This window comes from Schistocerca piceifrons, chromosome 3, assembly GCF_021461385.2.
Source record: "Schistocerca piceifrons isolate TAMUIC-IGC-003096 chromosome 3, iqSchPice1.1, whole genome shotgun sequence".
In the NCBI taxonomy this organism is placed as follows: Eukaryota; Metazoa; Arthropoda; class Insecta; order Orthoptera; family Acrididae; genus Schistocerca; species Schistocerca piceifrons.
In genome coordinates, this window is record NC_060140.1 from 722,732,573 (window position 1) to 722,759,470 (window position 26,898).

The 26,898-nt window shown below is 44.0% G+C and overlaps 1 protein-coding gene across 2 annotated transcripts in view; it reads left to right on the top strand.

Annotated features, from left to right (window-relative positions):
• LOC124788320 (cationic amino acid transporter 4) overlaps positions 1–26,898 on the top strand; it is a 265,804-nt gene that overhangs the window by 100,562 nt on the left and 138,344 nt on the right. For both annotated transcript variants that reach the window (XM_047255559.1, XM_047255558.1), the window contains one exon: positions 7,370–7,521. In XM_047255559.1, coding sequence (XP_047111515.1) covers positions 7,380–7,521 — 142 coding nt within the window. In that variant the 5' untranslated portion in view covers positions 7,370–7,379. The remainder of the gene's footprint in view (positions 1–7,369; positions 7,522–26,898) is intronic.

The window sequence follows — 26,898 nt, forward strand, 5'->3', positions numbered from 1 at the left end:
TTGTTCATAGATATAAAGAACTGCTACCACGTACACTGAAGAGCCGAAGAAACTGGTGCATCTGCCTCATATCGTATAGGGCTCCCATGGGCACGCAGAAGTGACGCAGCAAGGCGTAGCAACTCGACAAATGTCTGAAATACTGCTGGAGGGAATTGAAACCATGAATCCTGCAGGGCTGTCCATAAATCCATGAGAGTGTGATGGGGTGCAAACCTCTTCTGAACTGCACGTTGCAAGGCATCCAAGACATGCTCAAGAATGTTCATGTCTGGGGAGTTTGGTGGCCAGCGACAGTGTAAGTTCAGACAAGTGTTCCTGGAACCACTCTGTAGCAATTCTGGACGTGTGAGGTGTCGCATTGTGCTGCTGGAATAGCCCAAGTCCAGCGGAATGTACAATGGACATAAATGGATGCAGGTGATAGACAGGATGCTTACGTACGTGTCACCTGTCAGAGTCGTCCCATATCACTCCCAGTGCATACGCCCCACAGCATTACAGAGCATCCACCTGTTTGAACAGCCCCCTGCGAAGATGCAGAGTCCATGGATCCATGAGGTTGTCTCCATAACCATACACCTCCATCCGCTCAATACAGTTTGAAACGAGACTCGTTCGATGAGACAAGTAGTTTTCAGCCATCACCAGTCAAATGTCGGTGTTGACGAGCCCAAGCGAGGCGTAAAGCCTGTGTCGTGCAGTCATCAAGGGTGCACCAGTGGGCCTTTGACTCCGAAAGCCCATATCGGTGATGTTTCGTTGAATGGTTCGCACGCTGACACTTGTTGATGGCCCAGCAGTCAAATCTGCAGCAATCTGAGGAAGGGTTGCACTTCTGTCACGCTGAACGATTCTCTTCAGTCGTCGTTGATCCCGTTCTTGTAGGATCTTTCTCCGGCCGCAGCGATGTCGGAGATTTGATGTTTTACCGGATTCCTGATGTTCACGGTACGCTCGTGGAATGGTCGTACGGGAAAATCCCCAATTCATCTCTACCTCGAAGATTCTGTGTCCCATCGCTCGTGCGGCGACTGTAACACCACGTTCAAACTCACTTAAATGTTGATAACCTGCCACTGTAGCAGCAGTAACCGATCTAACAACTGCGCCAGACACTTGTTGTCCTATATATGTGATGCCGACCGCTGCGCCATATTCTGCCTGTTCACATATCTCTGTATTTGAATACGCGTGTCTATACCAGTTTCTTTGGCACTTCAGTGTTGTACAGAAGGTAATTGAAAGAAATACGCTCTGAGACGAACAGAAATTACACCTTTACTCGCCGCGCGGGGTAGCTGCGCGGTCTATAGTGTCTCGTCACGGCTCGCGAGGCTCCCTTCCGTCGGAGGTTTCGAGTCCTTCCCTCGGGCATGGGGGTATGTGTTGTCCTTAGCGTAAGTTGGTTTAAGTTAGATTAAGTAGTGTAAGCGTAGGGACCGATGACCTCAGCAGTTTGGTCCCATAGAAATTCATCACAACTTTACTCGCAGACTACGATTACACTGTAGTTACCGTGATTTATGGTGTCCCCTGTATATTGCAAAACGAAGGACATAACTCTTAATAGGATGCCTCGTCGCTACAGACAGTAATGCATGCACTGTTACGAGCTCCCGTGATGGCCACAAGGTCGGTAAGGAATTCTTGAGAGTGTATTCCTTTCCTCCACCAAGGAGGTTGACAACTGCTAGATAGTCGCTGCTGCATGGAATGCTACAATAAATCTCCTCAGAGCGCCCCACATGTGATCGATGCGATTTAAGTCGGGGAAACGGGCAGACCAGTCCATTCGGGCATCATCCTGTCGTTCCAAGATCTTCTCGACCTGTTGTGCTATTCACTGCGGTCGTACATTGTCATCCATATAAAGAAAATCAGGGCCCAGTGTCACAACACTGACCGGCGAGTGTACCGCGTTCAAAGATTTGTACGAGGGTCACTCCAAAAGAAATGCACACTATTTTTTTTTAAATCCATCTTCTATTTTACACGTCTGAGAGTTTTACAATGTGTAGATACATCATTTAGGAACAATATTTTCATTTCTCCACATAATTTCTATCCCTCTCAACTGCCGTACGCCATCTTGCAACCAGCGTCTGTATACCCGCACGGTAAAATTCTGGACCAACCTGTTGGAGCCACTGTTTGCCAGCATGCACAAGGGAGTCATCTTCAAACCTTGTTCCACGATGTGAGTCTTTCAGTTTCCCAAAGAGATGATAGTGACATGGTGCCAGGTTAAGACTGTAAGGCGGGTGTTTCAGTGTTGTCCATCCGAGTTTTGCGATCGCTTCCATGGATTTTTGATTGACATGTGGCCGCGCGTTGTCGTGCAACAGCAAAACATCCTGCTTTTGCCGATGTGGTCGAACACGACTCAGTCGAGCTTGAAGTTTCTTCAGTGTCGTCACATATGCATCAGAATTTATGGTGGTTCCACTTGGCATGATGTCCACAAGCAAGAGTCCTTCGGAATCGAAAAACACCGTAGCCATAACTTTTCCAGCAGAAGGTGTGGTTTTGAATTTTTTTTCTTGGGTGAATTTGCAAGATGCCACTCCATTGATTGCATCTTGGTCTCTGGTGAAAAATGATGGAGCCATGTTTCATCACTTGTCATAATTCTTCCAAGAAATTAATCTCCACCATTCTCGTACTGTTCCAAAAGTTCGCTGCATACCGTTTTTCTTGTTTCTTTGTGAGCCACTGTCAACATCCTGGGAACCCACCTGGCACAAACCTTTTTAACGCCAACACTTTCAGTATTCTGCTATTCTGCAAACACTTCCTTCCCCTATCCCAACGTAGCGTGACAGTTCGTTCACTGTGATGCGTCTGTCAGCAGTCACCAATTCGTTAACTCTCTGTACATTGTCTGGAGTGTGTGCAGTACGAGGCCTGCCGCTCCGAGGACAATCCTCCATATTGCCGTGACCGCTTTCATCACGTAACCTGCTTGCTTACCGATTAACTGTACTGCGATCGACAGCAGCATCTCCATACACCTTTTTCAACCTCTTGTGGATGTTTTGCACTGTCTCGTTTTCACAGCACAGGAATTCTATGACAGCACGTTGCTTCTCACGAACGTCAAGTGAAGCAGCCATCTTTAAGACATGCTGTGACGGCGCCACTCACGGGAACAGGTTGAACTAAGTTTGAAAACAAGCGGGAAGAATGTATCTACACACTGTAAAACTTTCACACATGCAGAATGAAAACTGTATTTTTATAAAATTAGTGTGCATTTCTTTTGGAGTGACCCTCGTAGGTCAATACGCCCCTGCAGTTTACGCCTCTCCACACCATAACACGAACGTCGAGCAGCGTGGGGGGACGTCCAGCATTGTCGAACATCATAGTTTTGGTGGTCCAGGTATTATGATTTGGAGATGCAGAATGCTGCATGCCCGTACTAACCGCATACATTTTTCAACACGGTACATTCACTGGTCAAAGTCGTTGTGACTCCTTCTCAACATGCGTCCTTTCAGGGGTGCACGCGACCCTTATTTCTTATTTGTGGATGACTATGCACGACCACATCGAAGAGCGCAGGTGGAGAAGTTCCTGGAATGAGACGATATTCGGCGAATGGACTGGCCTATCCTTTAGCCCGAGTTAAATTCTACTGAGCACGTGTGGGATGCGTTGGGGAGGCGTAATTCAGCACGTCCACATGCACCATCGACCATCCAGCCGATGTCAAACAAGCTGATGGAGGAATGGAACGCTGTACCACAAGAACATTTTACCAACCTTGTGGCCAGCATGGGAGCACGTTGCAGAACGAGCATTGCAGTCCGTGGTGATCACACATCCCGTTAAGAATTGTATCCCTTGCTGCGAAGTCCAGGGGACGAACAGAAATCACTGTCTTCAATGTAATTATTGTCTTTGAGCAGAAGTATTATTTCTGTTCGTCTCACTGCGTGTTTGTTTCAGTTATCTTCTGTACTATACTGTAGCAGTTCTATGTATGGTCCAAGTTTCATCGAGCTATATTACTTGGGAGTTATACATCATGCGACGGTTACTTTTGTCGTTACCTTTTGCATACGAGTGTAAAATATTTGCTTATATTATATTCTGGTTTCTTTGTCTCAGACTTCTGTCTGTCTTAAACTCTATTTGTGTCTTCTAAACGTTATTTCTATTTATTTGCGTGTTAATGCAACTATCTCTGATATGTGATTGTCAAGACAATATTTGGAGCACAGCCTTTGGTAGTCACCCGTGGGACGACTATTAGGTGCCCTTGCTGCTCGCAGTAGCTCACTGCTCCAATATCTTCCGGTTGGCCATTCGGTGTCTTTGATCAGCAAGGTGCACAGGCAGTCGCTCGCGGCAGTCATTTCGCACAGTACAGAAAGCCCAACACAAGGAGTCCAAACATGTAGCTTCTTTAGTGTACTTTAATGGAAAGATTGGGCGACTGTATCGTCACAGTAGGGCCACACTAGAGCAAACAGTGATGAAAATAAAACAGTTATTTTGTACCAGTACTATTAAACAGAATTAATGACATTTCTTCCGTTTTTCTTTTGTTCCTTCGTTGCCTCAAAATTCATGGTGATGTGTTCCGTCTTTGCAACTAAATGAAAGGCAATTTGTTTTTCACCGTACACGTTCGCTGTCTTTTTAATGAAGCGTCTTCAGAGGCCTGTAATACATGTTTGTATCATGTGTTGGCTACAAGTACGGTACTATGCAACGCCTTCTCACGTCCTCTTGTTTTTCAGGCTAGAAACTACTTCTGCAGCATAATTTTCGCGAAGTTAAATTATCATTTTGTTTTACTTACTTGCTAGTTCATGTGTGTGTTTATGGAAATGTGTTTACTCGGTCCCCATACTGCGGATGGCTAATTTCCGGATTTTTTTTCACCCACATTTATTACAACACTTCACTTGTACTTTTCATTCTGCGTTGAACGTGTGTGATTACAGTGTGCAGTGTTGCCGACTGTCGCTGTGTATTAGCTTCTGTCTTTTGTTTGTTTGTGTGTATATATTATTTGTTTTGTGAATATACAGGGTGATCAAAAAGTCAGTATAAATTTGAAAACTGAATAAATCATGGAATAATGTAGATAGAGAGGTACAAATTGACACACATGCTTGGAATGACATGGGGTTTTATTAGATCCAAAAAAATACAAAAGTTCAAAAATTTCCGACAGATGGCGCTTCATCTGATCAGAATAGCAATAATTAACATAAAGTAAGACAAAGCAAAGATGAGATTTTCACTCTGCAGCGGAGTGTGCGCCGACATGAAACTTCCTGGCAGATCAAAACTGTGTGCCGGACCGAGACTCGAACTCGGGACCTTTGCCTTTCACGGGCAAGTGCTCTACCAACTGGAAACATCCCCCGGTCTGTGGCTAAGCCATGTCTCCGCAATATCCTTTCTTTCAGGAGTACTAGTTCTGCAAGGTTCGCAGGAGAGCTTCGGTAAAGTTTGGAAGGTAGGAGACGATGTACTGGCAGAAGTAAAGCTGTGAGGACTGAGCGTGAGTCGTGCTTGGGTAGCTCAGTTGGTAGAGCACTTGACCGCGAAAGGCAAAGGTCCCGAGTTCGAGTCTCGGTCCGGCACACAATTTTGATCTGCCAGGAAGTTTCGAAGATGATGTTCTTTACAGGAAATGCTCAATATGTTCACCATCATACCTCAACAATTGCTGTAGTCGATGAATAAGGTTGTGAACAGCACTGTAAAGCATGTCCGGAGTTATGGTGAGGCACTGGCGTCGGATATTGTCTTTCAGTATTCCTAGAGATGTCGGTCGATCACGATACACTTGCGACTTCAGGTAACCCCACAGCCAATAATCGCACGGCCTGAGGTCTGGGGACCTGGGAGGTCAAGCATGATGAAAGTGGCGGCTGAGCACACGATCATCACCAAACGACGTGCGCAAGAGATTTTTCACGCGTCTAGCAATATGGGGTAGAGCGCCATCCTGCATAAACATCGTACGTTCCAGCAGGTGTTGATCAGCCAGGCTGGGGATGATGCGATTCTGTAACATATCGGCGTACCTCTCACCCGTCACGGTAGCAGTTACAAAACCAGAATCACGCATTTCCTCGAAGAAAAAAGGCCCGATAACGGTAGATGTGGTAAATCTATCCCATACCGTGACTTTCTCGTCGTGCAATGGAGTTTCCACGACAGTTCTAGGATTTTCGGTAGCCCAAATACTACAGTTGTGGGCGTTGACAGACCCTCGGAGCGTGAAATGAGCTTCGTCGGTCCACAACACGTTACTCAACCAATCGTCATCTTCCGCCATCTTTTGAAACGCCCACACCGCAAATGCCCTCCGCTTCACTAAATCGCCAGGTAACAGTTCTTGATGCCGATGGATTTTGTACGGATATCGGAGGGTACGCCTCAGTGCCAACCAAACAATAGTGTATGGAATGCCGGTGCGACGTGCGACTGCACGAGCGCTGACTTCCCCGTGCATAGATGAACCGGCTACGCCGGCTGCGGTGGTCTAGCGGTTCTAGGCGCTCAGTCCGGAACCGCGCGACTGCTACGGTCGCAGGTTCGAATCCTGCCTCGGGCATGGATGTGTGTGATGTCCTTAGATTAGTTAGGTTTAAGTAGTTCTAAGTTCTAGGGGACTGATGACCACAGATGTTAAGTCCCATAGTGCTCAGAGCCATTTGAACCATTTGAACCCGCTACAGTCTCCATTTCTTCCTGAATTGTCTCAGCAGCATTACGCCTTGAGCTCGGTCGGCCACTACGGGGTCTATCGTCTAAACAACCCGTGGCTTCGAACTTGGAAATCATTCTCGCCACAGCTGCATTTGTCAACGGACCTTTACCCATTCGAATCCCTTTCCTATGGCGATAGGATCGTAACGCTGAACGAGCACATTCCCCATTCTGATAATACAGCTTCACTAAAAGCGCCGTTACAGGTAACGTCAACATGCTGCTACTGCTGGCGCATCTGATTCTCTCTCTCATTACAGCTCCTTTTATACACGATTGTCATGCGCAGTCACTGACGTTTTGCTGTCCAGCGCCATCTGTCGGACATTTTGCTAACTTTTTTTTGTTCTAATAAAACCCCATGTCATTCCAAGCATGTGTGTCAATTTTTACCTCTCTATCTACATTATTCCGTGGCTTATTAAGTTTTCAAATTTATACCGACTTTTTGATCACCCGGTATATTATATATACTAAGGTGATGTTTTTCACCTTTAAAATTTCTAATGGTCTTTGCAGCAGCTGAAGCTCACTAGAGAAGAGAAATTAGAGACGTGGGGCGGCAATGCATTGCACACCTCATGTAAGTCTGAAAACTAAAATGTGCTTTACACGTGTTTGCCTACAGGCGAAGCAAGATGCCGAGCACGCGGAAGATGATCCTGCAGCATGTGATGACTGACGTGAGCACCAAGATGAACCGCACCAAGAAAATGGGCATGGACGTGCTGGAGACGCCGCTCAACCGCTGCCTCTCCACGCTGGACATCACCCTCCTGGGTGAGTACCGCTCAGCTTGCGCCACCCGAGTGTTAGGCTCAAATAATTAGTAGAGAAAAAAACATATTTCTACCTGGGAAGAAATAGCAAAAAATTCCAGAACATCCGATTATGGATGCTCCCTTCTCCTCCGCATACGTGATTAACCTTTCCTTTTATCTGAAGATATTTTTCTTTTTACTTCTTGGAGAGGTATTTTGAATAAGACAAACATAAATCGACAACAAAGTAAATATTGTCTTTACGTTCAACAGTAGCCAATAAAGCAATGGTAAAGTAATGTATCATGCTACATATCGAACACATAACAGGAATTAGCAAACGTCATAGTATTTGGAAAGTCCTGGCCGATTAAATATGTGCGCCAGACACGGACTCGAACTTGCGACCCTTTCCTGTCACGGGTGAATACTCTAACTACTGAGCTAGCTTTTATTTTTTGTTATATTTTTCTTTTCTTTCTGTTTCTGTAGTACTCACAGCAGGTTTTTATTATTTTCGAGCCGGCCGCTGGTGGCCGAGCGGTTCTAGGCGCTTCAGTCTGGAACCGCGCGACCGCTCGCAGGTTCGAATCCTGCCTCGGGCATGGATGTGTGTGATGTCCTTAGGATAGTTAAGTAGTTCTAAGTTCTAGGGGACTGATGACCTGAGATGTTAAGTCACATAGTGCTCAGAGCCATTTGAACCATTTGAGCCATTATTTTCGACCAATATTAACTGAAAAAAGAACAACCAGAACATCCTCTGACTCATCTTAATGCTTGATCTGGTTGCATAATTCCGCATTCAGCACATCAAAATACACAACTTCAGCACTCGAAAATAATGACATTTGAATAAGGATTTTACCAATTCGTGAACAAATTATTCTTACTGTACATCCCTTCAAATACTATCTGCAGAAATAAGACCAAGTATCAAATAACCTTGTATTTTCCACGCAACCTCCCTCCTAAACATTTAACTGCGGTAAGAGGCGCCCTGTCACTGATTGCGCGGCCCCTCCCGCCGGAGGATCGAGTCCTCCCTCGCGCATGGGTGTGTGTGTGTTGCTCTTAGCAACAAAGGCACCAATACACAACAATCTACTTTTAGACCTGTAATCCATTATCTTTCATATACAAAATGAAAACGTCTGTACAATTTATGTTTACAGTTTAGTTACTGTCCTTAAAATTGTTTTTATGAAATACCCCATTCCAGTTTTGACATTCCTGTAATCCAACGGCATGCAGCTATGAAGCGTTACCTACTGAACACTTTCGCTGTTCGCAAAACTGAAATTCGATAGTAGAAAAAGGAAGAGGAGAAAAAATTGTGAGTGAACATGGACTTTGGGAAAGGAATGAAAGAGGAAGCCGGCTGGTACAATTTTACACAGAGCATAATTTGATCATCGCCAACATTTCGCTTAAGAATCATGAAAGAAGGTTATGTACGTGGAAGGGACCTGGGTACACTCGAAGGTTTCAGGCTGATTATATAGTGGTAGGACAGAGATTTCGGAAGCAGATTTTAAACTGTCAGACATTTCCACTGGCAGATGTAGACTCTGACCGCAATTGATTGGTTACGAACTGTATGTAAAAGCTGAAAAAATTGCTAAAGGTAGAAAATTAAGGAGATGGAATCTAGATAAGGTGAGAAAACGAGAGATTTTTGAGAGTTTCAAAGAGAGCACTAGGCAACGATCGAATAGAAGGAGGGAAAGGAGTATAGTAGAAGACGAATTGGTCGCTTAGAGAGACCAAATAGTGATCACAGCAGAGAATCAAATAGGTAACAATAAAAGGACTAGTAGAAATCCTTGGATATCACAGGAGATACTGAATTTAATTTATGAAAGGATAAAATATAGCGCGGAGTCGCCGTGCGGTAAGAGGCGCCCTGTCACTGATTGCGCGGCCCCTCCCGCCGGAGGATCGAGTCCTCCCTCGCGCATGGGTGTGTGTGTGTTGCTCTTAGCAGAAGTAGTGTGTAAGTCTAGGGACTGTTGACCTCAGCAGTTTGGTCCCTCAGGAATTCACACACATTTTAACATTTGAACATTTGATAAAATATAAAAATGCAGCCATGGAGCTGGCGAAAGGGAATACAAATGTCTAAAATATGAGATCGACAGGAAGTGCAAAACGGCTACGGAAGAATGGCCAGGGGACAAATGTAAGGATTTACAAGCATATTTCACTAGGGGAAAGGTAGATAATGCATACTGGAAAATTAAAGAGTATTTCGGAGAAAAGAGTAGCAGCTGCATGAAAATCAAGAGCGCGGATGGAAAACCAGTCCTAGGGAAAGATGGGAAAGTTGAAATATGGAAGAATTATATAGGAGGTCTACAGAAGGAAGATGAAGTCAGTATTACAGAAATGGAAGAGGATGTAGATGAAGATGAGATGAGAGATACGATACTATGAGATTAACTTGACAGAGTACTGAAACACCTGAGTCGAAACAAGGCCCCAGGCCCTACTGACAGTCTTGGGAGAGCCAGCCGAGACAAAACTCTTCCATCTGGAGCACAAGATGTATGAGACAAGTGAAATATCCTCAGACTTCAAGAATAATGTAACAATTCCAATTCCAAAGACAGCAGGTGCTGGCAGACGTGAATATTACCAAACAATCAGTCTAATAAGTCATGGTTGCGAAATACTAACCCGAGTTCCTTACATAAGAATGGAAAAACTAGTAGAAGTCGACCTCGGGAAACATCGTTTGTATTCCGAAGATGTATGAATACGCAATGCAATATTGACACTACGACTTATATTAGAAGACAGGTTAAGGAAACGCAAACCTACGTTTATAGCATACGTAGACTTAGAGACAGCCTTTCACAATGTTGACTGAAATACTATCTTTGAAATTCTAAAGGTAGCAGTAGTAAAATACAGTGAGCGAAAGGCTATCTGCAACCTTTACAGTACACAGACGGCATTTATAAGAGTCAAGGAGCATGAAAGGAAAGCAGTGCTTGAGAAGGGACTGACACAGGGTTGTAGCCCATCCCCGACGTTATTCAATCTGTATATTATGCAACCAGTAAAGCAAATCAAAGAAAAACTTGGAGTTTGAGTTAAAGTTCAGGGAGAAGAAATAAAAACTTCGAGGTTTGTCGACGACATTATAATTCTGCCAGAGACAGCAAAGGACCGAGAAGAGAAGTTGAACAGAATGGACACTGCCTTGAAAGGAAAACACAAGATGAGCATCAACAAAAGCAAAATAAGGATAATGGGATGTAGTCAAATTAAATCAGATGATGCTGACGGAATTAAGATTACGAATGAGACATTAAAAGTAGTAGACGAGTTTTGCCGTTTGCGCAGCAAAATAACTGTTATTACCGGAAACAGAATATAAAACATAGACAGGCAATGGCAAGAAAAACGCTTCTGACGAAGCGAAATTTGTTAATATCGAATATAGATTTAAGTATTTCGAAGTCTTTACTGAAGATATTTGAAGTGTAGCCATGTGTGGAAGTGAAACATGGACGACAGAGACTTTAGAGACGGAGAGAACAGAGAATTTTAAAATGTGGCGACATAGAAGAATATTGAAGATTAGTCTATCACGTAACTGATAAGAATGTACTGAATAGAACTGGGGGGACAAGAAATTTGTGGCACAACTTGACCAAACAAAGGGCTAAGTTGATAGGACACATTCTGAGACATTAAGGGATCACCAGTTTAGTGCTGCAGGGAACTGTGGAGGGCATAAGTCTTAGTGGCAGACGAAGAGATGAATACAGGAAGCAGATTCAGAAAACTGTACACTGAAGCGCCAAAGCAACTGATATAGACATGAGTATTCAAATACAGTGATATGTAAAAAGGCAGAATACGGCGCTGCAGTTAGCAACGCCTATATAAGACAACAAATGTCCGGCGCAGTTGTTAGATCGGTCACTGCTGCTATAATGGCAGGTTATCAACATTTAAGTGAGTTTGAACGTGGTGTTATAGGTCGGCGCACGAGCAATGGGTCACAGCATCTCCGAGGAAGCGATGAAGAGGGGATTTTTCCCGTACGATCATTTCACGAGTGTATCTTGAATATCAGGAATCCGACAAAACATCAAATCTCCGAGACCGCTACGGACGGAAAAAGATCCTGCAAAAAGGGGTCCAACGACGACAGAAGAGAATCGTTCAGTGTGTCAGAAGTGCAACCATTCCGCAAATTGCTGCAGATTTCAATGCTGAGCCATCAACAAGTGTCAGCGTGCGAACCATTCAACGAAACATCATCGATATGGACATTCGGAGCCGAAGGCCCACTGGTGTACACTTGATGACTGCACGACACAAGGCTGTACGCCTCGCCTGGGCCTGTCAACACCGACATTGGACTGTTGATGACTGGAAACATGTTGCCTGATCGGACGAGTCTCGTTTCAGATTGTATCGAGCGAATGGACGTATATGGGTATGGAGACAACCTCATGAATCCATGGACACTACATGTCAACAGGGGACTGTTCAAGCTGGTAGAGACTCTGTAATGGTGTGGGGCGTGTGCAGTTGGAGTGATATGGGACGCCTGATACGTCTAGATACGACTCTGACAGGTGACACGTACGTAAGCATCCTGTCTGATCACCTGCATCCATTCATGTCCATTGTGAATTCTGACGGAGGTGGGCAGTTCCAGCAGGACAATGCGACAGCCCAAACGTCCAGAATTGCTACAGAGTGGCTCCAGGAACACTTGTCTGAGTTTAAATATTTACGCTGGCCACCAAACTCCCAAATGTGAACATTCTTGAACATATCAGGGATGCCTTGCAATGTGCTGTTCAGAGGAGATCTCCACCCCGTCGTACTCTTATAGATTTACGGACAGCCATGCAGGATTCATGGTGTCAATTCCCTCCAGCACTACTTCAGACATTGGGCAAGTCCAGGACACGTCGCGCTGCGGCACTTCTGCGTGCTCGCGGGGGCCCTACACGATATTAGGCAGATGTACCAGGTTCTTTGCCTCTTCAGGATAGGTTTCAGTAGTTATTCAGAGACGAAGAGTCTTACACAGAATAGAGTAGCGTGGTGAACTGCACTAAATCAGTCTTGGATCTGAAGACCACAACAACAACAGGATTTAGGACAAACTTCCAATTCAAAATACCAGAAGCTTTGTTGAATGGAAGCACATATCTTTCTAATCAGAAAGAACCGACTTTGCTTCTCTTTCGTTCTACAGATTTATACTCCATAGAATAAGGAATGGTATGGCATTATATAAAATTTATTTCACAGAATGAATGTAAGATGGATTCTTCGACTGCAAAACAGGTGGGACGCTACGTAGCCTTGACAATATACAGGAACCTCTTACAAAAGAAATACCAGTATTCATACTACGATTGCTTTTGTTTGATAAAAACGCTAAAAGACTTCATACTAGTGGTTCAAGCAACTTTATCCAGGACAATGAACAAGAGCTTAAACGTGTGTCAAATTTGTGAATGAATGATCACTAACTTCGCTCACCTTCGAGTAACGCCTCAAGAAATTAAAAATTACACTCTATTAGCAGGAAAAGGTACCGAATTCATATAAACGTAATCCGTTCATACACACTTTTTCCCAAAAAGCATGCTGTGTATATAGAAATATGTAATACATTAATGAAATGAGCCATCCGCCTTCGAATTCCGCATGAAATGATGAGGCGAAATTTCGCACCAAGTAGCTCATTACTTTGCTGTAACAATTAATAAAGCACTAACAGTTCATCTTGCAACTGCACTCTTCGTTCTTCATATAAATCCCAATACCCTTTTTCTGGCATCTCACATTTGTGTTATCCCATATCTTATTTTACTGCACTGAATCAGGAAAGGCTTTCTTTGCCATCGCTCAATAAAGTTTTACACGTCAAAAGTAAATTTAATTCTGAACAACGAAATAAGGGACGGTTCATATACACACAGGCACTCCACATACAATATCAGCTACTGTCCAAGCGCGACTTACACAGCTTCAGATCAGTGCACAATCCGCCACAGAGTGAAAATTCATTCTGGAAATATCCGACAGGTGGTGGCTAAACCACGTCTCCGAAGTATCCATTCTTCCAGATGTGCCAGTCCAGCAAGATTCAATGCAGAACTTCCGTGAAGTGTGGAATGTAGGATATGAGGTAGTAGCAGAAGCAGAGCTGTGAGGGCAGTTCTTGAGTCTTGCTCGGGTAGCTCAGTCGGTAGAGCAGTTGCCCGCGAAAGGCGAGGGTCCTGGGTTTGAATCCAAGTCTGGAACACAGCCTTAATCTGCCAGGAAGTTTCAGATCGGCGCTCACTCCGCTGCAGAGTGAAGAGTCATACTGGAATCATAGAATTACTAAATCTATACTAATATACATAATGATGAAAACAAAAACAAAAAAATTAATTTTAGGAAACGACAGCGCTCAACTACCGTTCCTGTATAAATAATTATCTGCTATCGGAACGGAGAAATTGCTTAGTTGATATATTTACCACCTTTTATTGGTGATTTTTTGTGATGTACAATAGAGTACACCGTTACTTGGACGAAGGGAACTGATTGCGTAAAGGGACATAAATGTGCCTTTTATATGTAGATGTTTTAAGCATCACGTCAAACAATTATCAATAATATTAAATTGAACAGTCAAGGAATACGTTTATACTCTGACGAAATTTGTCACGACTCACTAGCAGTGGGTTCCATTTTAAGGGTCATACAGGCATGCTGAGAAAGAACAGTAGGAAAAAAATTATTTACTTCTTCCTCTATTGTCTGAATGCTTGTAAGTAAAGAAGTAAAGACGAAGAAATGTTTCTAAAAGCAGATTTAAGTTTTTTTTCGCAACAATGATCATTTCATATATACTACGAGGGCATACCTGCAAAGTAAGACCTCCGAATTTATTCTGTTCTCAACATCGGTTCGGTATTGTCATGCATTTTACTCGGTCGACTTTTCCGCTTCGTTGACGAAAGCTGCAATTCTTTGCCGCTAGACGGCTGCTAATTGTAGAGTGTAATACGAGGGCGCATAAAGAAACTATGTCGATGCGAGAGAAAGCTTCAGAAACAGCGCACATGAAGGGCTCTCTCCTTTAGCATGACAGTGTCAGACCACACACGAGCGCTGCGACATGTGCAACAGTCCGTCGCCTTGGGTTCCCTGTCATCGATCAGCCTCCATACAATCCCGGCTTGGACCATTAGATTTTAATCTGCTCCCAAAACTTCACTTTGATAGTGATGAAGCCTGGCAAGCATAGGTGAGGTTTTGGGTCATATCAACAAACTGGTCTCTCGTTGGTAGAACTGTGTTCCTTGTCAGGGTGATTAAGTTGAGAAATAAATGTGTAGACATAAAGAATAAAAATGTAGAATGTTTATAACGTTTTTATTTTAACAAAAGTTTTAAACGTTTTCACATAAAAAATTTCGGAGGCATTACTTTTCAGCTCGCCCTTGTATATTTACAGAAACACCTACAGGTTTACAAACCACTGCAAAGTGCATGGCATCGGCTACTTCCCATTGTACGGCGTATCCAGGTTTCTTCGCGTTGCATCACCGTGTGTGGCACAGAAACAATGATAGCATAAACCCACTCTAAGACAAAAGAAAAAAAACGAGGCACCACAAAAGAGTTAACCGAAAAGGGACAGAAATTGGTAGAATGATGTACATGTACAGACAAACAAATGTTTACAATGTAAGTGTGCAGTCGGCCGAGGTGGCCGAGCGGTTCTAGGCGTTACAGTCTGGACCCGCGCGACCGCTACGGTCGCAGGTTCGAATCCTGACTCGGGCATGGATGTTTGTGATGTCCTTAGGTTAGTTAGGTTTAAGTAGTTCTAAGTTCTAGGGGACTGATGACCTCAGAAGTTAAGTCCCCTAGTGCTCAGAGCCATTTTTTTGTAAGTGTGCAGGCTTTCGTGGTCGTTGTCACTAAAGTTAAAATCTTCTAGGTTGTTAGGCCACGTCATATTTCCTCTAAAATAAGCGACGTTTCCACCCTCTGCTGGGATCTTCTTCAGGATCTTCCGGTGTCCAATACTGCTAGAACATTGTCAGAGACCAGTGTCGCGTTCTCTTATAAAGTGGAGTTTTCCACGTTTGTGCTGGAAATGTTGTAGTATTGGTTAAAATTCTTTTGGCTATCGTCATAGGCTAATATTCCCGCGCTGATGCAGAAGAAGGGGCGTTAGTGACTAAGCTCTTGTGGATACTATTGGTGACCCATCGTCGTTGGATAGGAAGGAACTATTTCACACTTACACTGGAGAAGGGTTATTGATTGGAATTCCTCCTACTGCTGTTGGTTGGCAGTCATCATTGGCTAGATGCGAAACGGACAGAGCAAGAGAGGGGAAATGTTTACCCAAAATATTGTTGTCCGCCGGGGTGACTTGCAGCGCGTTATTTATGTTGCTCGTACACCGCGGCCGCATATTCACTTCCTTGATGGCAGGGAGCCACGATGCCGCAAGCTATAGCCGCTCTCTCTATTGAAATTACATGAATTCTTGGAAATTTCAACTGCTTCTCGGACCATTCTTCTATAAATGTGTGTTTCTTTAGCCAGCACACGTACGTTATTAGAATCGATGTCAGAGCCACAGTTCTCATGATATTCCGCTACTGCTGATTTTACACTTTGTTTTAGCCGCTTGTGCCGTTCGTGGTCTTTAATGCGTTCTTTAACAGTTCTTCCCGTTGCACCTATATACACTTCGCCGCAGCCTCATGTTACTTGATAAACGCCTGCATTGTGGAGGCAATCAGGGACATCCGTCTTTCGCCGGAAAAAATCTTTTATTCTGTTCTGACTAAAGAAAGATGCCTGGATAACATTTTCTGTAGAATTCTTCTTATGCAGTCAGTAACGGAGAGAGAAGGCGGTTCCTCGTCATTATTATTAGCGTGATTAATATTAATATAAGCCCTGTCGATTGAACAACTGTCATAACCATTTTCCTTCAATGTCTTCTTCAAAAAATCCAACTCAGATTCCAAGTTGTCGTCATCGCTGGCACGGAAGGCACGTGAAGACAAAGTGTTGAGCACTGCTTGCTTCTGGGCTGGATTGTGGTGCGAAGTGGCATCTAAATACCTGTTTGTGTTAGTCGGCTTTCTATACACTCTGTGACAGAGTGTTATCAGATCTTCTGTATACCAACAAATCTAGGAACAGGAGACCGACCTCACTTTCAACCTCCAAGGTAAATTTAATTTTTGGGTGAATTTCATTGTAAATGACTACAATTTCCAAAAAAAATGGATAATTTATTCGAGAGAAAGAGCTTCACACATTGAGCAAGTCAGTAACGCATTGGTCCTCCTCTGGCCCTTTCGCAAGCAGTTATTTGGCTTGGCATTGATTGACAGAGTAGTTGGACGTCCTCCTGAGGGATATCAAGCCAAATTCTGTCCAACTGGCGCTTTAGTTCGTCAAAATCCTGAGGGGTTGGAGGGCCCCGCCAAAAACACTTCAAACGTTCTCAGTTTGTGAAAGATTCGACGACCTTTCTGGCCATGTTAGGATTTGACAAGCACAAAAACAAGCAGTAGAAACGCTCGTCGTACGCTAACGGGCATTATCTTGTTGAAATGTAAGCCTAGGATAACCTGCCGCGAAGGGCAACAAAACGGGGTATCGAATATCGTGGACGTACCGCTGTGCTGTAACGTTGCTGCGGATGACAACCAAAGAGGTCCTGCTACGTAAAGAAGTTTCATTCCAGACCATCACTCCTGGTTGTCAGACCGTATGGTGGGTGAGAGTCAGGTTGATATCCCACCACCGTCCAGGGTCATCTTCAGACACGACTTTGTTGGTCATTGAGGCTCAGTTCGAAATGGGGCTCGTCAATGAAGACATTTCTACTTCAATCAAAGAGGTTCTAGATGAAGACGTGTCTCGAAACGTCCCGGACAGCGGTCATCTACTGTTTCAGATTTCTAAACGTTCAAATTAATCTTTGCATGACTTTGAAATCATGTCAAGAACAGACAATTTCTGTGCAGACAGCTCCGTGAATAGTTCAATCGGTAGAGCACTTACCCACGAAAGACAAGGATCCTAGGTTAGAGTCAGTGCACACTATGCTGCACAGTTAAATTTCATTCTGGAGCCTATGGGATTTACAGAGTGAATTTTCATTATGAAGTTTGGAACTTAGGACAACAGATACTAGCCAAAGTGACACTGTGAGTATAGTTCTCAGTTGTGCTTGGATAACTCAGTTAGTAGAGCACTTGCCCGTGAAAGGCAGATGACCTAGTTTCGAGTTCCAGTTCGGCCCACAGTTTTCACATTAAGATTCATTCTGTTTACCAGGCATTGTTTCATAGGAACAGCTTCGGATAACTGTATCCGAGAGACAACTGAATCTTGTACTTCCTCATAATCAAGAAAAATTACAAACATAATTGTTGTTTCTTTTTTTTTGGGAAGATCCAGTAAAAAATGTGAAATTTATTATTAGAGAGTCGGTACAGTATCAAAAATATAATTCAGTTAAAGTCAGTTCGTGAAAGATAGTTAAATATCTGCAATGAACAACAATAATGGCCTAACGCTCTTTAACTCACGATTGCCCAAGAAAATATCTGTAAGTTCCATTTCAAAAGTCCATCTCAGTTCACAGAACTACAGAACTGATCTGAATATATATATATATATATATATATATATATATATATATATATATATATATATATATATGTGTGTGTGTGTGTGTGTGTGTGTGTGTGTGTGTGTGTGTGTGTTTCAAGCTATCAATAATACAGGTCTGCAAAAAAATATTTTTCAAAATTGTTTTAATTTTGATAACTGATTTTTATGCACTTTTTGCCGCTGATTTCAGAAAAGATATTTTTTTTCTATCATACAAGATTTGTCTACAAAAAGAAGTAAAACTTTTAAGAAAAATTCTAAAAATGCTATTTTTATATCAGTATTATTTATATACAAGCACATTAAACGTAAGTTCATCTTGAACACAGAGTGAGGAAAGCTGACAAAGATTTATTACAACACTATTACAAGTTTTTGTTGCTATGTTTCCTTTCTCCTTCCAATCTTCTTTTTGTACTTTTGCTGTGGAGCTGAGGATATTCTCTTTTTAACATCCAACAGTATTCAGCCATCATGTTTATGTCACAGCGTCCTTGATATCTTTATTCCATTTCTTTTATGTCTCGATAGAATCAATCTTGTTCTTCACTGACAACTCCAAGATCTTGCAGAAAATAGTCCAGAAGAGAATGAAGAAAATGAACTTTAAATGATACAGCCCAATAGTTTGTAGTTGGTTAATAGACTGGCAGCAATATTCTTGTAGTTTGCATCTTTTTTATTTCCTAGAAAGCCCGTACCACTTGTTTAAAAGATTTCCTTACCTTCCTTTTCTGGTTTTCCATTTTCAGCTCGAAGTTTTCATCCTTCGTAAGTTTTCTTATATCAGGCCGAATAAATACCCTTTCCTTAAGTTTTGCCTCAGAGAGACTAGAGAATTGTTCACAAAGATATGTAAAACACTCTCTTTCTTTAGGCAGTAAAACACTCTCTTTCTTTAAGCAATGTGTTGCTGAATTGTTTCATCAGTCCCAACTTGATCTGAAGTGGAGAAAGTAAAATCTTTTTAGGATCCGCTAAACTCTCTGTAGTGGTTAATAAAAAAGAAGAAAAAGAAGAGAAGAAAAGAAAAAAAAACGTTGAAAGGTGGGAAAGAAATTGTGAATAAAAAGGGGGTTTTAAAATCGTAAATGATCGTGAAAAAGGGAAAGAATGAAATGCAAATCGGACTTCGTATTATAGAAAAGTTATCGGACTTCGTGATTCGGAAAGGCTATTGCTGGGGTGGTCCTTGTGGCGTTTCTGAGCAAAAGTCAAACCAATTTCCACTACAAAAATTATTTGAAAAAAGACAGAGAACAACAAATGTAACAAATAGGGGGAAATGGTGTAGATAAGAGTTCATCCTTTACCAGGTTAACATGCCTTCTTTCGTGCGGCGTCCATGTCTTCAAAAATCTCCTACTTCATTTCTGCGTGAAAAGTCCGCTCCGAAATCTTGCAATAAGTTTCATTGTCCAGGAATTTCTAATGTATACAAAACCGTCTTGATATTAACTGCAATTTATTTTACGTTGATTCCCTCCTCCAAATGTCATAACAACTTCCACAATATGTCTACAAATTAACAAGTTTTTTTTTTCGTCTTCATCAGATCACGTCTGCATTAAGCTTCCGCTCTCGAGAGACAATAAAGAAACGGATAAAAAAAAAGAGTTACAATTTTAATGTTTTCTCTGCCGTCGAGCGCTCATACCGCTGCTACGGTATAATTTATGTCTGAGGGAACGAGTGTAGCGCGGCGAAATTCAAAGTCCCGCTACATCTCATCCTCAACGTTCGTAGCTCCAGGAACCAAAATTTTTCTTACTGCCCATTCTGTTTTAACATAATGTTGTTTACAGTCATGGTTATTCCATTCACAGAGGAAGTATGGAAACTTTGTGTAACCACTCCGTTGGCCTAGTAGCATAAGGATCACTTTTACATTCCCACAAACGGTCCACTTATGATCAGAGTGCTTAATCTTATTAAGCACCAATTCAAGGTTCTCTCAACATTCTTTGAAATAAATTGAATGTCTTACTGGTACAGATGTGTATTGGTTGCCATTATGCAGAAGAACCGCTTTCAGGCTTCTTTTGGAGGAATCAATGAAAAGTCTCCATTTATCAGTCTGAAATCGATATTAAATATCTCCATCAGCCCATGAACATTAGTACAAAAAACGAGATCACCCACTGAAGCGAAAAAAGGTACAAGCTTTTTTTCTCTATTCCTGTACATTCAACCTCAACCCTAAAACCCTGGCTGCCTCATTGTTGAGGGACTCATAACTACCATCATTTTCATCATCATCACTGCCTTGAGACAACTGATCGTCAAATAAAATATTGTCAAGTCTAGCTGGAGGACAAAGTACAGGTAAATAAAGCCTATGAGGAACGGCGCACACAGCTGAACGAATGTTGGGATACAAAACCTCCTTTCTATTTTTCAAATTAAAACCCTATCACACAGAAAGCGCAAAAATAACAGTCTTCACAGTGATTTTTTGCTTCTCTCCAAATCATAGGTGTTGCAAAACAAAATTATTTCCTTTTACCTTGAAACCATTGTCTCAGTGGTTCTACACACACAGAAAACACTTTGTGAGGAGCCCATGATGTGTCTTGATCACCCAGTTTCATACCACAGTAGCCAAAGTATACCCTTTTGACAAAATCAGAAATGTTTCTCTGCTGCTTTTTAGCAGTGTAAGCACTACAAATATGGCATAAACCATCAGGAGAGTTCACACAACCTCTAGAAGAAACCTAAGTATCACTTCAACGAAGGAACAATGAAGTCTGCTCAGCAGAGTGGTTACATGCACACTGACATAGCTTGACCTTGCAGTGAAGAGCAAACAGCAGGTGGAAGGGGAAGGAGGAAGAGTGGAAGGGGTACTGACACAGCATACTGGCAACAAATCTAGTACGAACTGGATTCTACCAGTTTTACTGTATAGTTTTTTAACAAAAGAAAGGCTGTCTCATGATGGCAACGTAAATTTAGATTGATTACGTTGCTTGAGGCTTTCCCGACGGACATGTTGTATATATGGTTCTCGGGCGAGACGTCGGATGTCATAGTGCAAACTCCACAATATTTCGTCAGCGCAACTGGCCGACATCTTCAGGTGCGACGAACACTGCTAAGGCAGGACCAGGGCCCCCTATTTATGCCAGTTTTAGACAGGAAGTGCGCATGCGTGGAGGCGCCAAATTCGATGGCCAATAGCGACGATATCAGCTAGTAGCTGGAAGGACAATAACGCCACCAACAGGATGAAGAACCAAATACTTCGGCGCACGCGCGGAGGCTGCCGCCGCTGCTCTGCGCTGCCATCGGCCGCCCCAGCGACCTCCGACGGAAGCCGCAAGCAAAACTGCGCGTCCACGTAGGCGCCTTGATTATTCTCCCGTTGTCAACAGAATATTTATGTTGCTGGCGAATCGTCGTCAGTCTCATGACCAATAGTATTCCTCTCTGCTCGAAGCGACTTCAATATGGCCAGTGCTGGATCCCAAGCTGTACTAAGCTGAAAGCCCGTGTCTCTATTTACAAGATTCGTCGAGTTACGTATTTCCACTGCTTCCTTAATAACACTGTCCCAGTACGAACTCGTCGATGCGAGGATTTTTGTATGTTGATAATTCATAGAATGGCCTGTACTGAGACAATGCTCGGCCACTGCAGACTTTTCTGGTTCCTCCAGACGAGTGTAGCGTCGGTGTTCAGAGCATCTCTCTTCTACAGTGCGACAAGTTTGTCCGATGTACGACATGCCGCAGCTACAAGGAATCTCGTAAACACCGGGTTTTCTTAGGCCAAGGCTGTCCTTAGATGAGCCCAAGAGAGCTCTGAGTTTTGCCGGCGGACGAAAAACACATTTAACTTTATGCCTCTTCAATAATCTTCCTATTTTTGAAGAGACACCGCCGATGTATGGCAAGATGACCATTCCCCTTTGTTCTTCGCCTTCTTCCACTTCCTCACGTTGGGTAACCCGCTTCGGTTGTAAGGCACGGCGAATCTCCCGTTCGGAATATCCATTTTGTTGGAAAACGGTGCGCAGATGGAGTAGCTCATTGGATAAGCTGTCTGAGTCTGATATGGCTCGTGCTCTATGGACCAACGTCCTCAGTACGCCACTTCGTTGCGAAGGATGGTGACAGCTGGTGGCCTGTAAGTATAAGTCCGTGTGTGTTGGTTTACGGTACACTGAGTGACCTAACGTGCCATCTTCTTTTCTCCGTACCAACACGTCCAGGAATGGAAGTTCGCCGTTTTTCTCCATCTCCATCGTGAACTTGATGTTGGGATGAAGCGAGTTAAGATGCTCAAGAAAAACATTCAGTGACGCAATGCCGTGAGGCCAGATAACAAAGGTGTCGTCTACATATCGCCAAAAACACGTAGGTTTCAAATCCGACGTCTGGAGTGCTCTCTCCTCGAAGTCTTCCATAAAAAGATTAGCCACAATGGGTGACAGGGGACTACCCATTGCGACGCCGTCAGTCTGTTCAAAGTATTGTCCATTAAATAAAAAGTATGTCGAGGTGAGCACATGTTGAAATAAGTCTAAAAGTTCCCCATCCAGCTTCTCGCTAATGAGCAACAACGATTCCTGCAATGGTACTCGAGTAAAAAGTGAGACTACGTCAAAACTCACGAGTATATCTGATGGTGCGAGTCGTAAGTTCTTGAGCCGACGAATAAAGTCTTGTGAGTTACGGATATGATGCTCACACTTTCCTACTAAAGGGCTCAATTGCGCTGCCAGATGTTTCGCGAGATTATACGTTGGTGCCCCGATATTACTCACAATAGGCCGCAGTGGCACATTATCCTTGTGAATTTTGGGCAATCCGTATAGCCTGGGAGGTACGGGCGCCTGTGTACGCAGTCTCTTAGCAACCACATCGGAGATCGTGCTGTTTTTGAGGAGCTCCAAAGTTTTTCGCTGAATTTTTGCTGTTGGGTCCTTAGTTAGGGTGCGATATGCAGAGTCGTCCAGAAGCTGGTGCATCTTGCTCAGATACATCGACGTGGAAAGGATAACAGTCGCATTTCCCTTATCCGCCGGTAAAATCACAATATCAGGATCTTCTCGTAGGGATCGAACCACTGACCTCTCTGCAGCTGTTAGATTGTTCTTAGGCACTCGAGCCCGTGTCAGAGCACGGCAAGTCTCCCGCCGGATCTCCTCGGCAGATTCCCTGGGAAGTTTCAGGATACCTTGTTCGACGGCGCTAATGATGTCCAGAACAGGTGGTGTCCTCGGAGTGGGTGCGAAGTTTAATCCTTTCTCCAGGACCGATACAGCCACGTCAGGCAAAGGTTTGTCCGCTAGATTGTAAACAGTTCGTCTACGAATTTCGTTGTCCTCTTCTTGTGGTAAACGGTCTCTGAAGCGATGAAACTTATCAATTTGACGTGCTGCGTCTTGTTGTCGTTTCCAGTCTGAGAACGCCCAAGTAGCGCTGTCAACCCACGTCCAGGAGTCAGCGGACAGTCTTGACGAAATTTTCAAATGAAGTGCCAAGAGCTCTCTGGATACGAAGTCCAGTTCTCGCCGAGTATGGTGAATCCTTTCTCTTACCAGTGCATGGCTTGCTCGATTTTTTATCCTTTTAGCTGCTGCAGAGGTTATGAAATGCGTCACCTTAGCGAACGTCGGAATAACTCGATGATCTCGGCATCTTAATAAAAACGTAAGCGCACATAGCAATCTGCTCCTCTGATTCCGTAGTTTATCAAAACTGTTAACTTCTTTTACCATCTCCTCCCCGTACAGGTATCGGATGTGTTGCTTGAGGCTTTCCCGACGGACATGTTGTATATATGGTTCACGGGCGAGACGTCGGATGTCATAGTGCAAACTCCACAATATTTCGTCAGCGCAACTGGCCGACATCTTCAGGTGCGACGAACACTGCTAAGGCAGGACCAGGGCCCCCTATTTATGCCAGTTTTAGACAGGAAGTGCGCATGCGTGGACGCGCCAAATTCGATGGCCAATAGCGACGATATCAGCTAGTAGCTGGAAGGACAATAACGCCACCAACAGGATGAAGAACCAAATACTTCGGCGCACGCGCGGAGGCTGCCGCCGCTGCTCTGCGCTGCCATCGGCCGCCCCAGCGACCTCTGTCGGAGGCCGCAAGCGCGGAGGCTGCCGCTGTTACACTGCGCTGCCATCGGCCGCCCCAGCGACCTCCGACGGAAGCCGCAAGAAAAACTGCGCGTCCACGTAGGCGCCTTGATTATTCTCCCGTTGTCAACAGAATATTTATGTTGCTGGCGAATCGTCGTCAGTCTCATGACCAATAGTATTCCTCTCTGCTCGAAGCGACTTCAATATGGCCAGTGCTGGATCCCAAGCTGTACTAAGCTGAAAGCCCGTGTCTCTATTTACAAGATTCGTCGAGTTACGTGTTTCCACTGCTTCCTTAATAACACTGTCCCAGTACGAACTCGTCGATGCGAGGATTTTTGTATGTTGATAATTCATAGAATGGCCTATACTGAGACAATGCTCGGCCACTGCAGACTTTTCTGGTTGCTCCAGACGAGTGTAGCGTCGGTGTTCAGTGCATCTCTCTTCTACAATGCGACAAGTTTGTCCGATGTACGACATGCCGCAGCTACAAGGAATCTCGTAAACACCGGGTTTTCTTAGGCCAAGGCTGTCCTTAGATGAGCCCAAGAGAGCTCTGAGTTTTGCCGGCGGACGAAAAACACATTTAACTTTATGCCTCTTCAATAATCTTCCTATTTTTGAAGAGACACCGCCGATGTATGGCAAGATGACCATTCCCCTTTGTTCTTCGCCTTCTTCCACTTCCTCACGTTGGGTAACCCGCTTCGGTTGTAAGGCACGGCGAATCTCCCGTTCGGAATATCCATTTTGTTGGAAAACGGTGCGCAGATGGAGTAGCTCATTGGATAAGCTGTCTGAGTCTGATATGGCTCGTGCTCTATGGACCAACGTCCTCAGTACGCCACTTCGTTGCGAAGGATGGTGACAGCTGGTGGCCTGTAAGTATAAGTCCGTGTGTGTTGGTTTACGGTACACTGAGTGACCTAACGTGCCATCTTCTTTTCTCCGTACCAACACGTCCAGGAATGGAAGTTCGCCGTTTTTCTCCATCTCCATCGTGAACTTGATGTTGGGATGAAGCGAGTTAAGATGCTCAAGAAAAACATTCAGTGACGCAATGCCGTGAGGCCAGATAACAAAGGTGTCGTCTACATATCGCCAAAAACAAGTAGGTTTCAAATCCGACGTCTGGAGTGCTCTCTCCTCGAAGTCTTCCATAAAAAGATTAGCCACAATGGGTGACAGGGGACTACCCATTGCGACGCGGTCAGTCTGTTCAAAGTATTGTCCATTAAATAAAAAGTATGTCGAGGTGAGCACATGTTGAAATAAGTCTAAAAGTTCCCCATCCAGCTTCTCGCTAATGAGCAACAACGATTCCTGCAATGGTACTCGAGTAAAAAGTGAGACTACGTCAAAACTCACGAGTATATCTGATGGTGCGAGTCGTAAGTTCTTGAGCCGACGAATAAAGTCTTGTGAGTTACGGATATGATGCTCACACTTTCCTACTAAAGGGCTCAATTGCGCTGCCAGATGTTTCGCGAGATTATACGTTGGTGCCCCGATATTACTCACAATAGGCCGCAGTGGCACATTATCCTTGTGAATTTTGGGCAATCCGTATAGCCTGGGAGGTACGGGCGCCTGTGTACGCAGTCTCTTAGCAACCACATCGGAGATCGTGCTGTTTTTGAGGAGCTCCAAAGTTTTTCGCTGAATTTTTGCTGTTGGGTCCTTAGTTAGGGTGCGATATGCAGAGTCGTCCAGAAGCTGGTGCATCTTGCTCAGATACATCGACGTGGAAAGGATAACAGTCGCATTTCCCTTATCCGCCGGTAAAATCACAATATCAGGATCTTCTCGTAGGGATCGAACCACTGACCTCTCTGCAGCTGTTAGATTGTTCTTAGGCACTCGAGCCCGTGTCAGAGCACGGCAAGTCTCCCGCCGGATCTCCTCGGCAGATTCCCTGGGAAGTTTCAGGATACCTTGTTCGACGGCGCTAATGATGTCCAGAACAGGTGGTGTCCTCGGAGTGGGTGCGAAGTTTAATCCTTTCTCCAGGACCGATACAGCCACGTCAGGCAAAGGTTTGTCCGCTAGATTGTAAACAGTTCGTCTACGAATTTCGTTGTCCTCTTCTTGTGGTAAACGGTCTCTGAAGCGATGAAACTTATCAATTTGACGTGCTGCGTCTTGTTGTCGTTTCCAGTCTGAGAACGCCCAAGTAGCGCTGTCAACCCACGTCCAAGAGTCAGCGGACAGTCTTGACGAAATTTTCAAATGAAGTGCCAAGAGCTCTCTGGATACGAAGTCCAGTTCTCGCCGAGTATGGTGAATCCTTTCTCTTACCAGTGCATGGTTTGCTCGATTTTTTATCCTTTTAGCTGCTGCAGAGGTTATGAAATGCGTCACCTTAGCGAACGTCGGAATAACTCGATGATCTCGGCATCTTAATAAAAACGTAAGGGCACATAGCAGTCTGCTCCTCTTATTCCGTAGTTTATCAAAACTGTTAACTTCTTTTACCATCTCCTCCCCGTACAGGTATCGGATGTGTTGCTTGAGGCTTTCCCGACGGACATGTTGTATATATGGTTCTCGGGCGAGACGTCGGATGTCATAGTGCAAACTCCACAATATTTCGTCAGC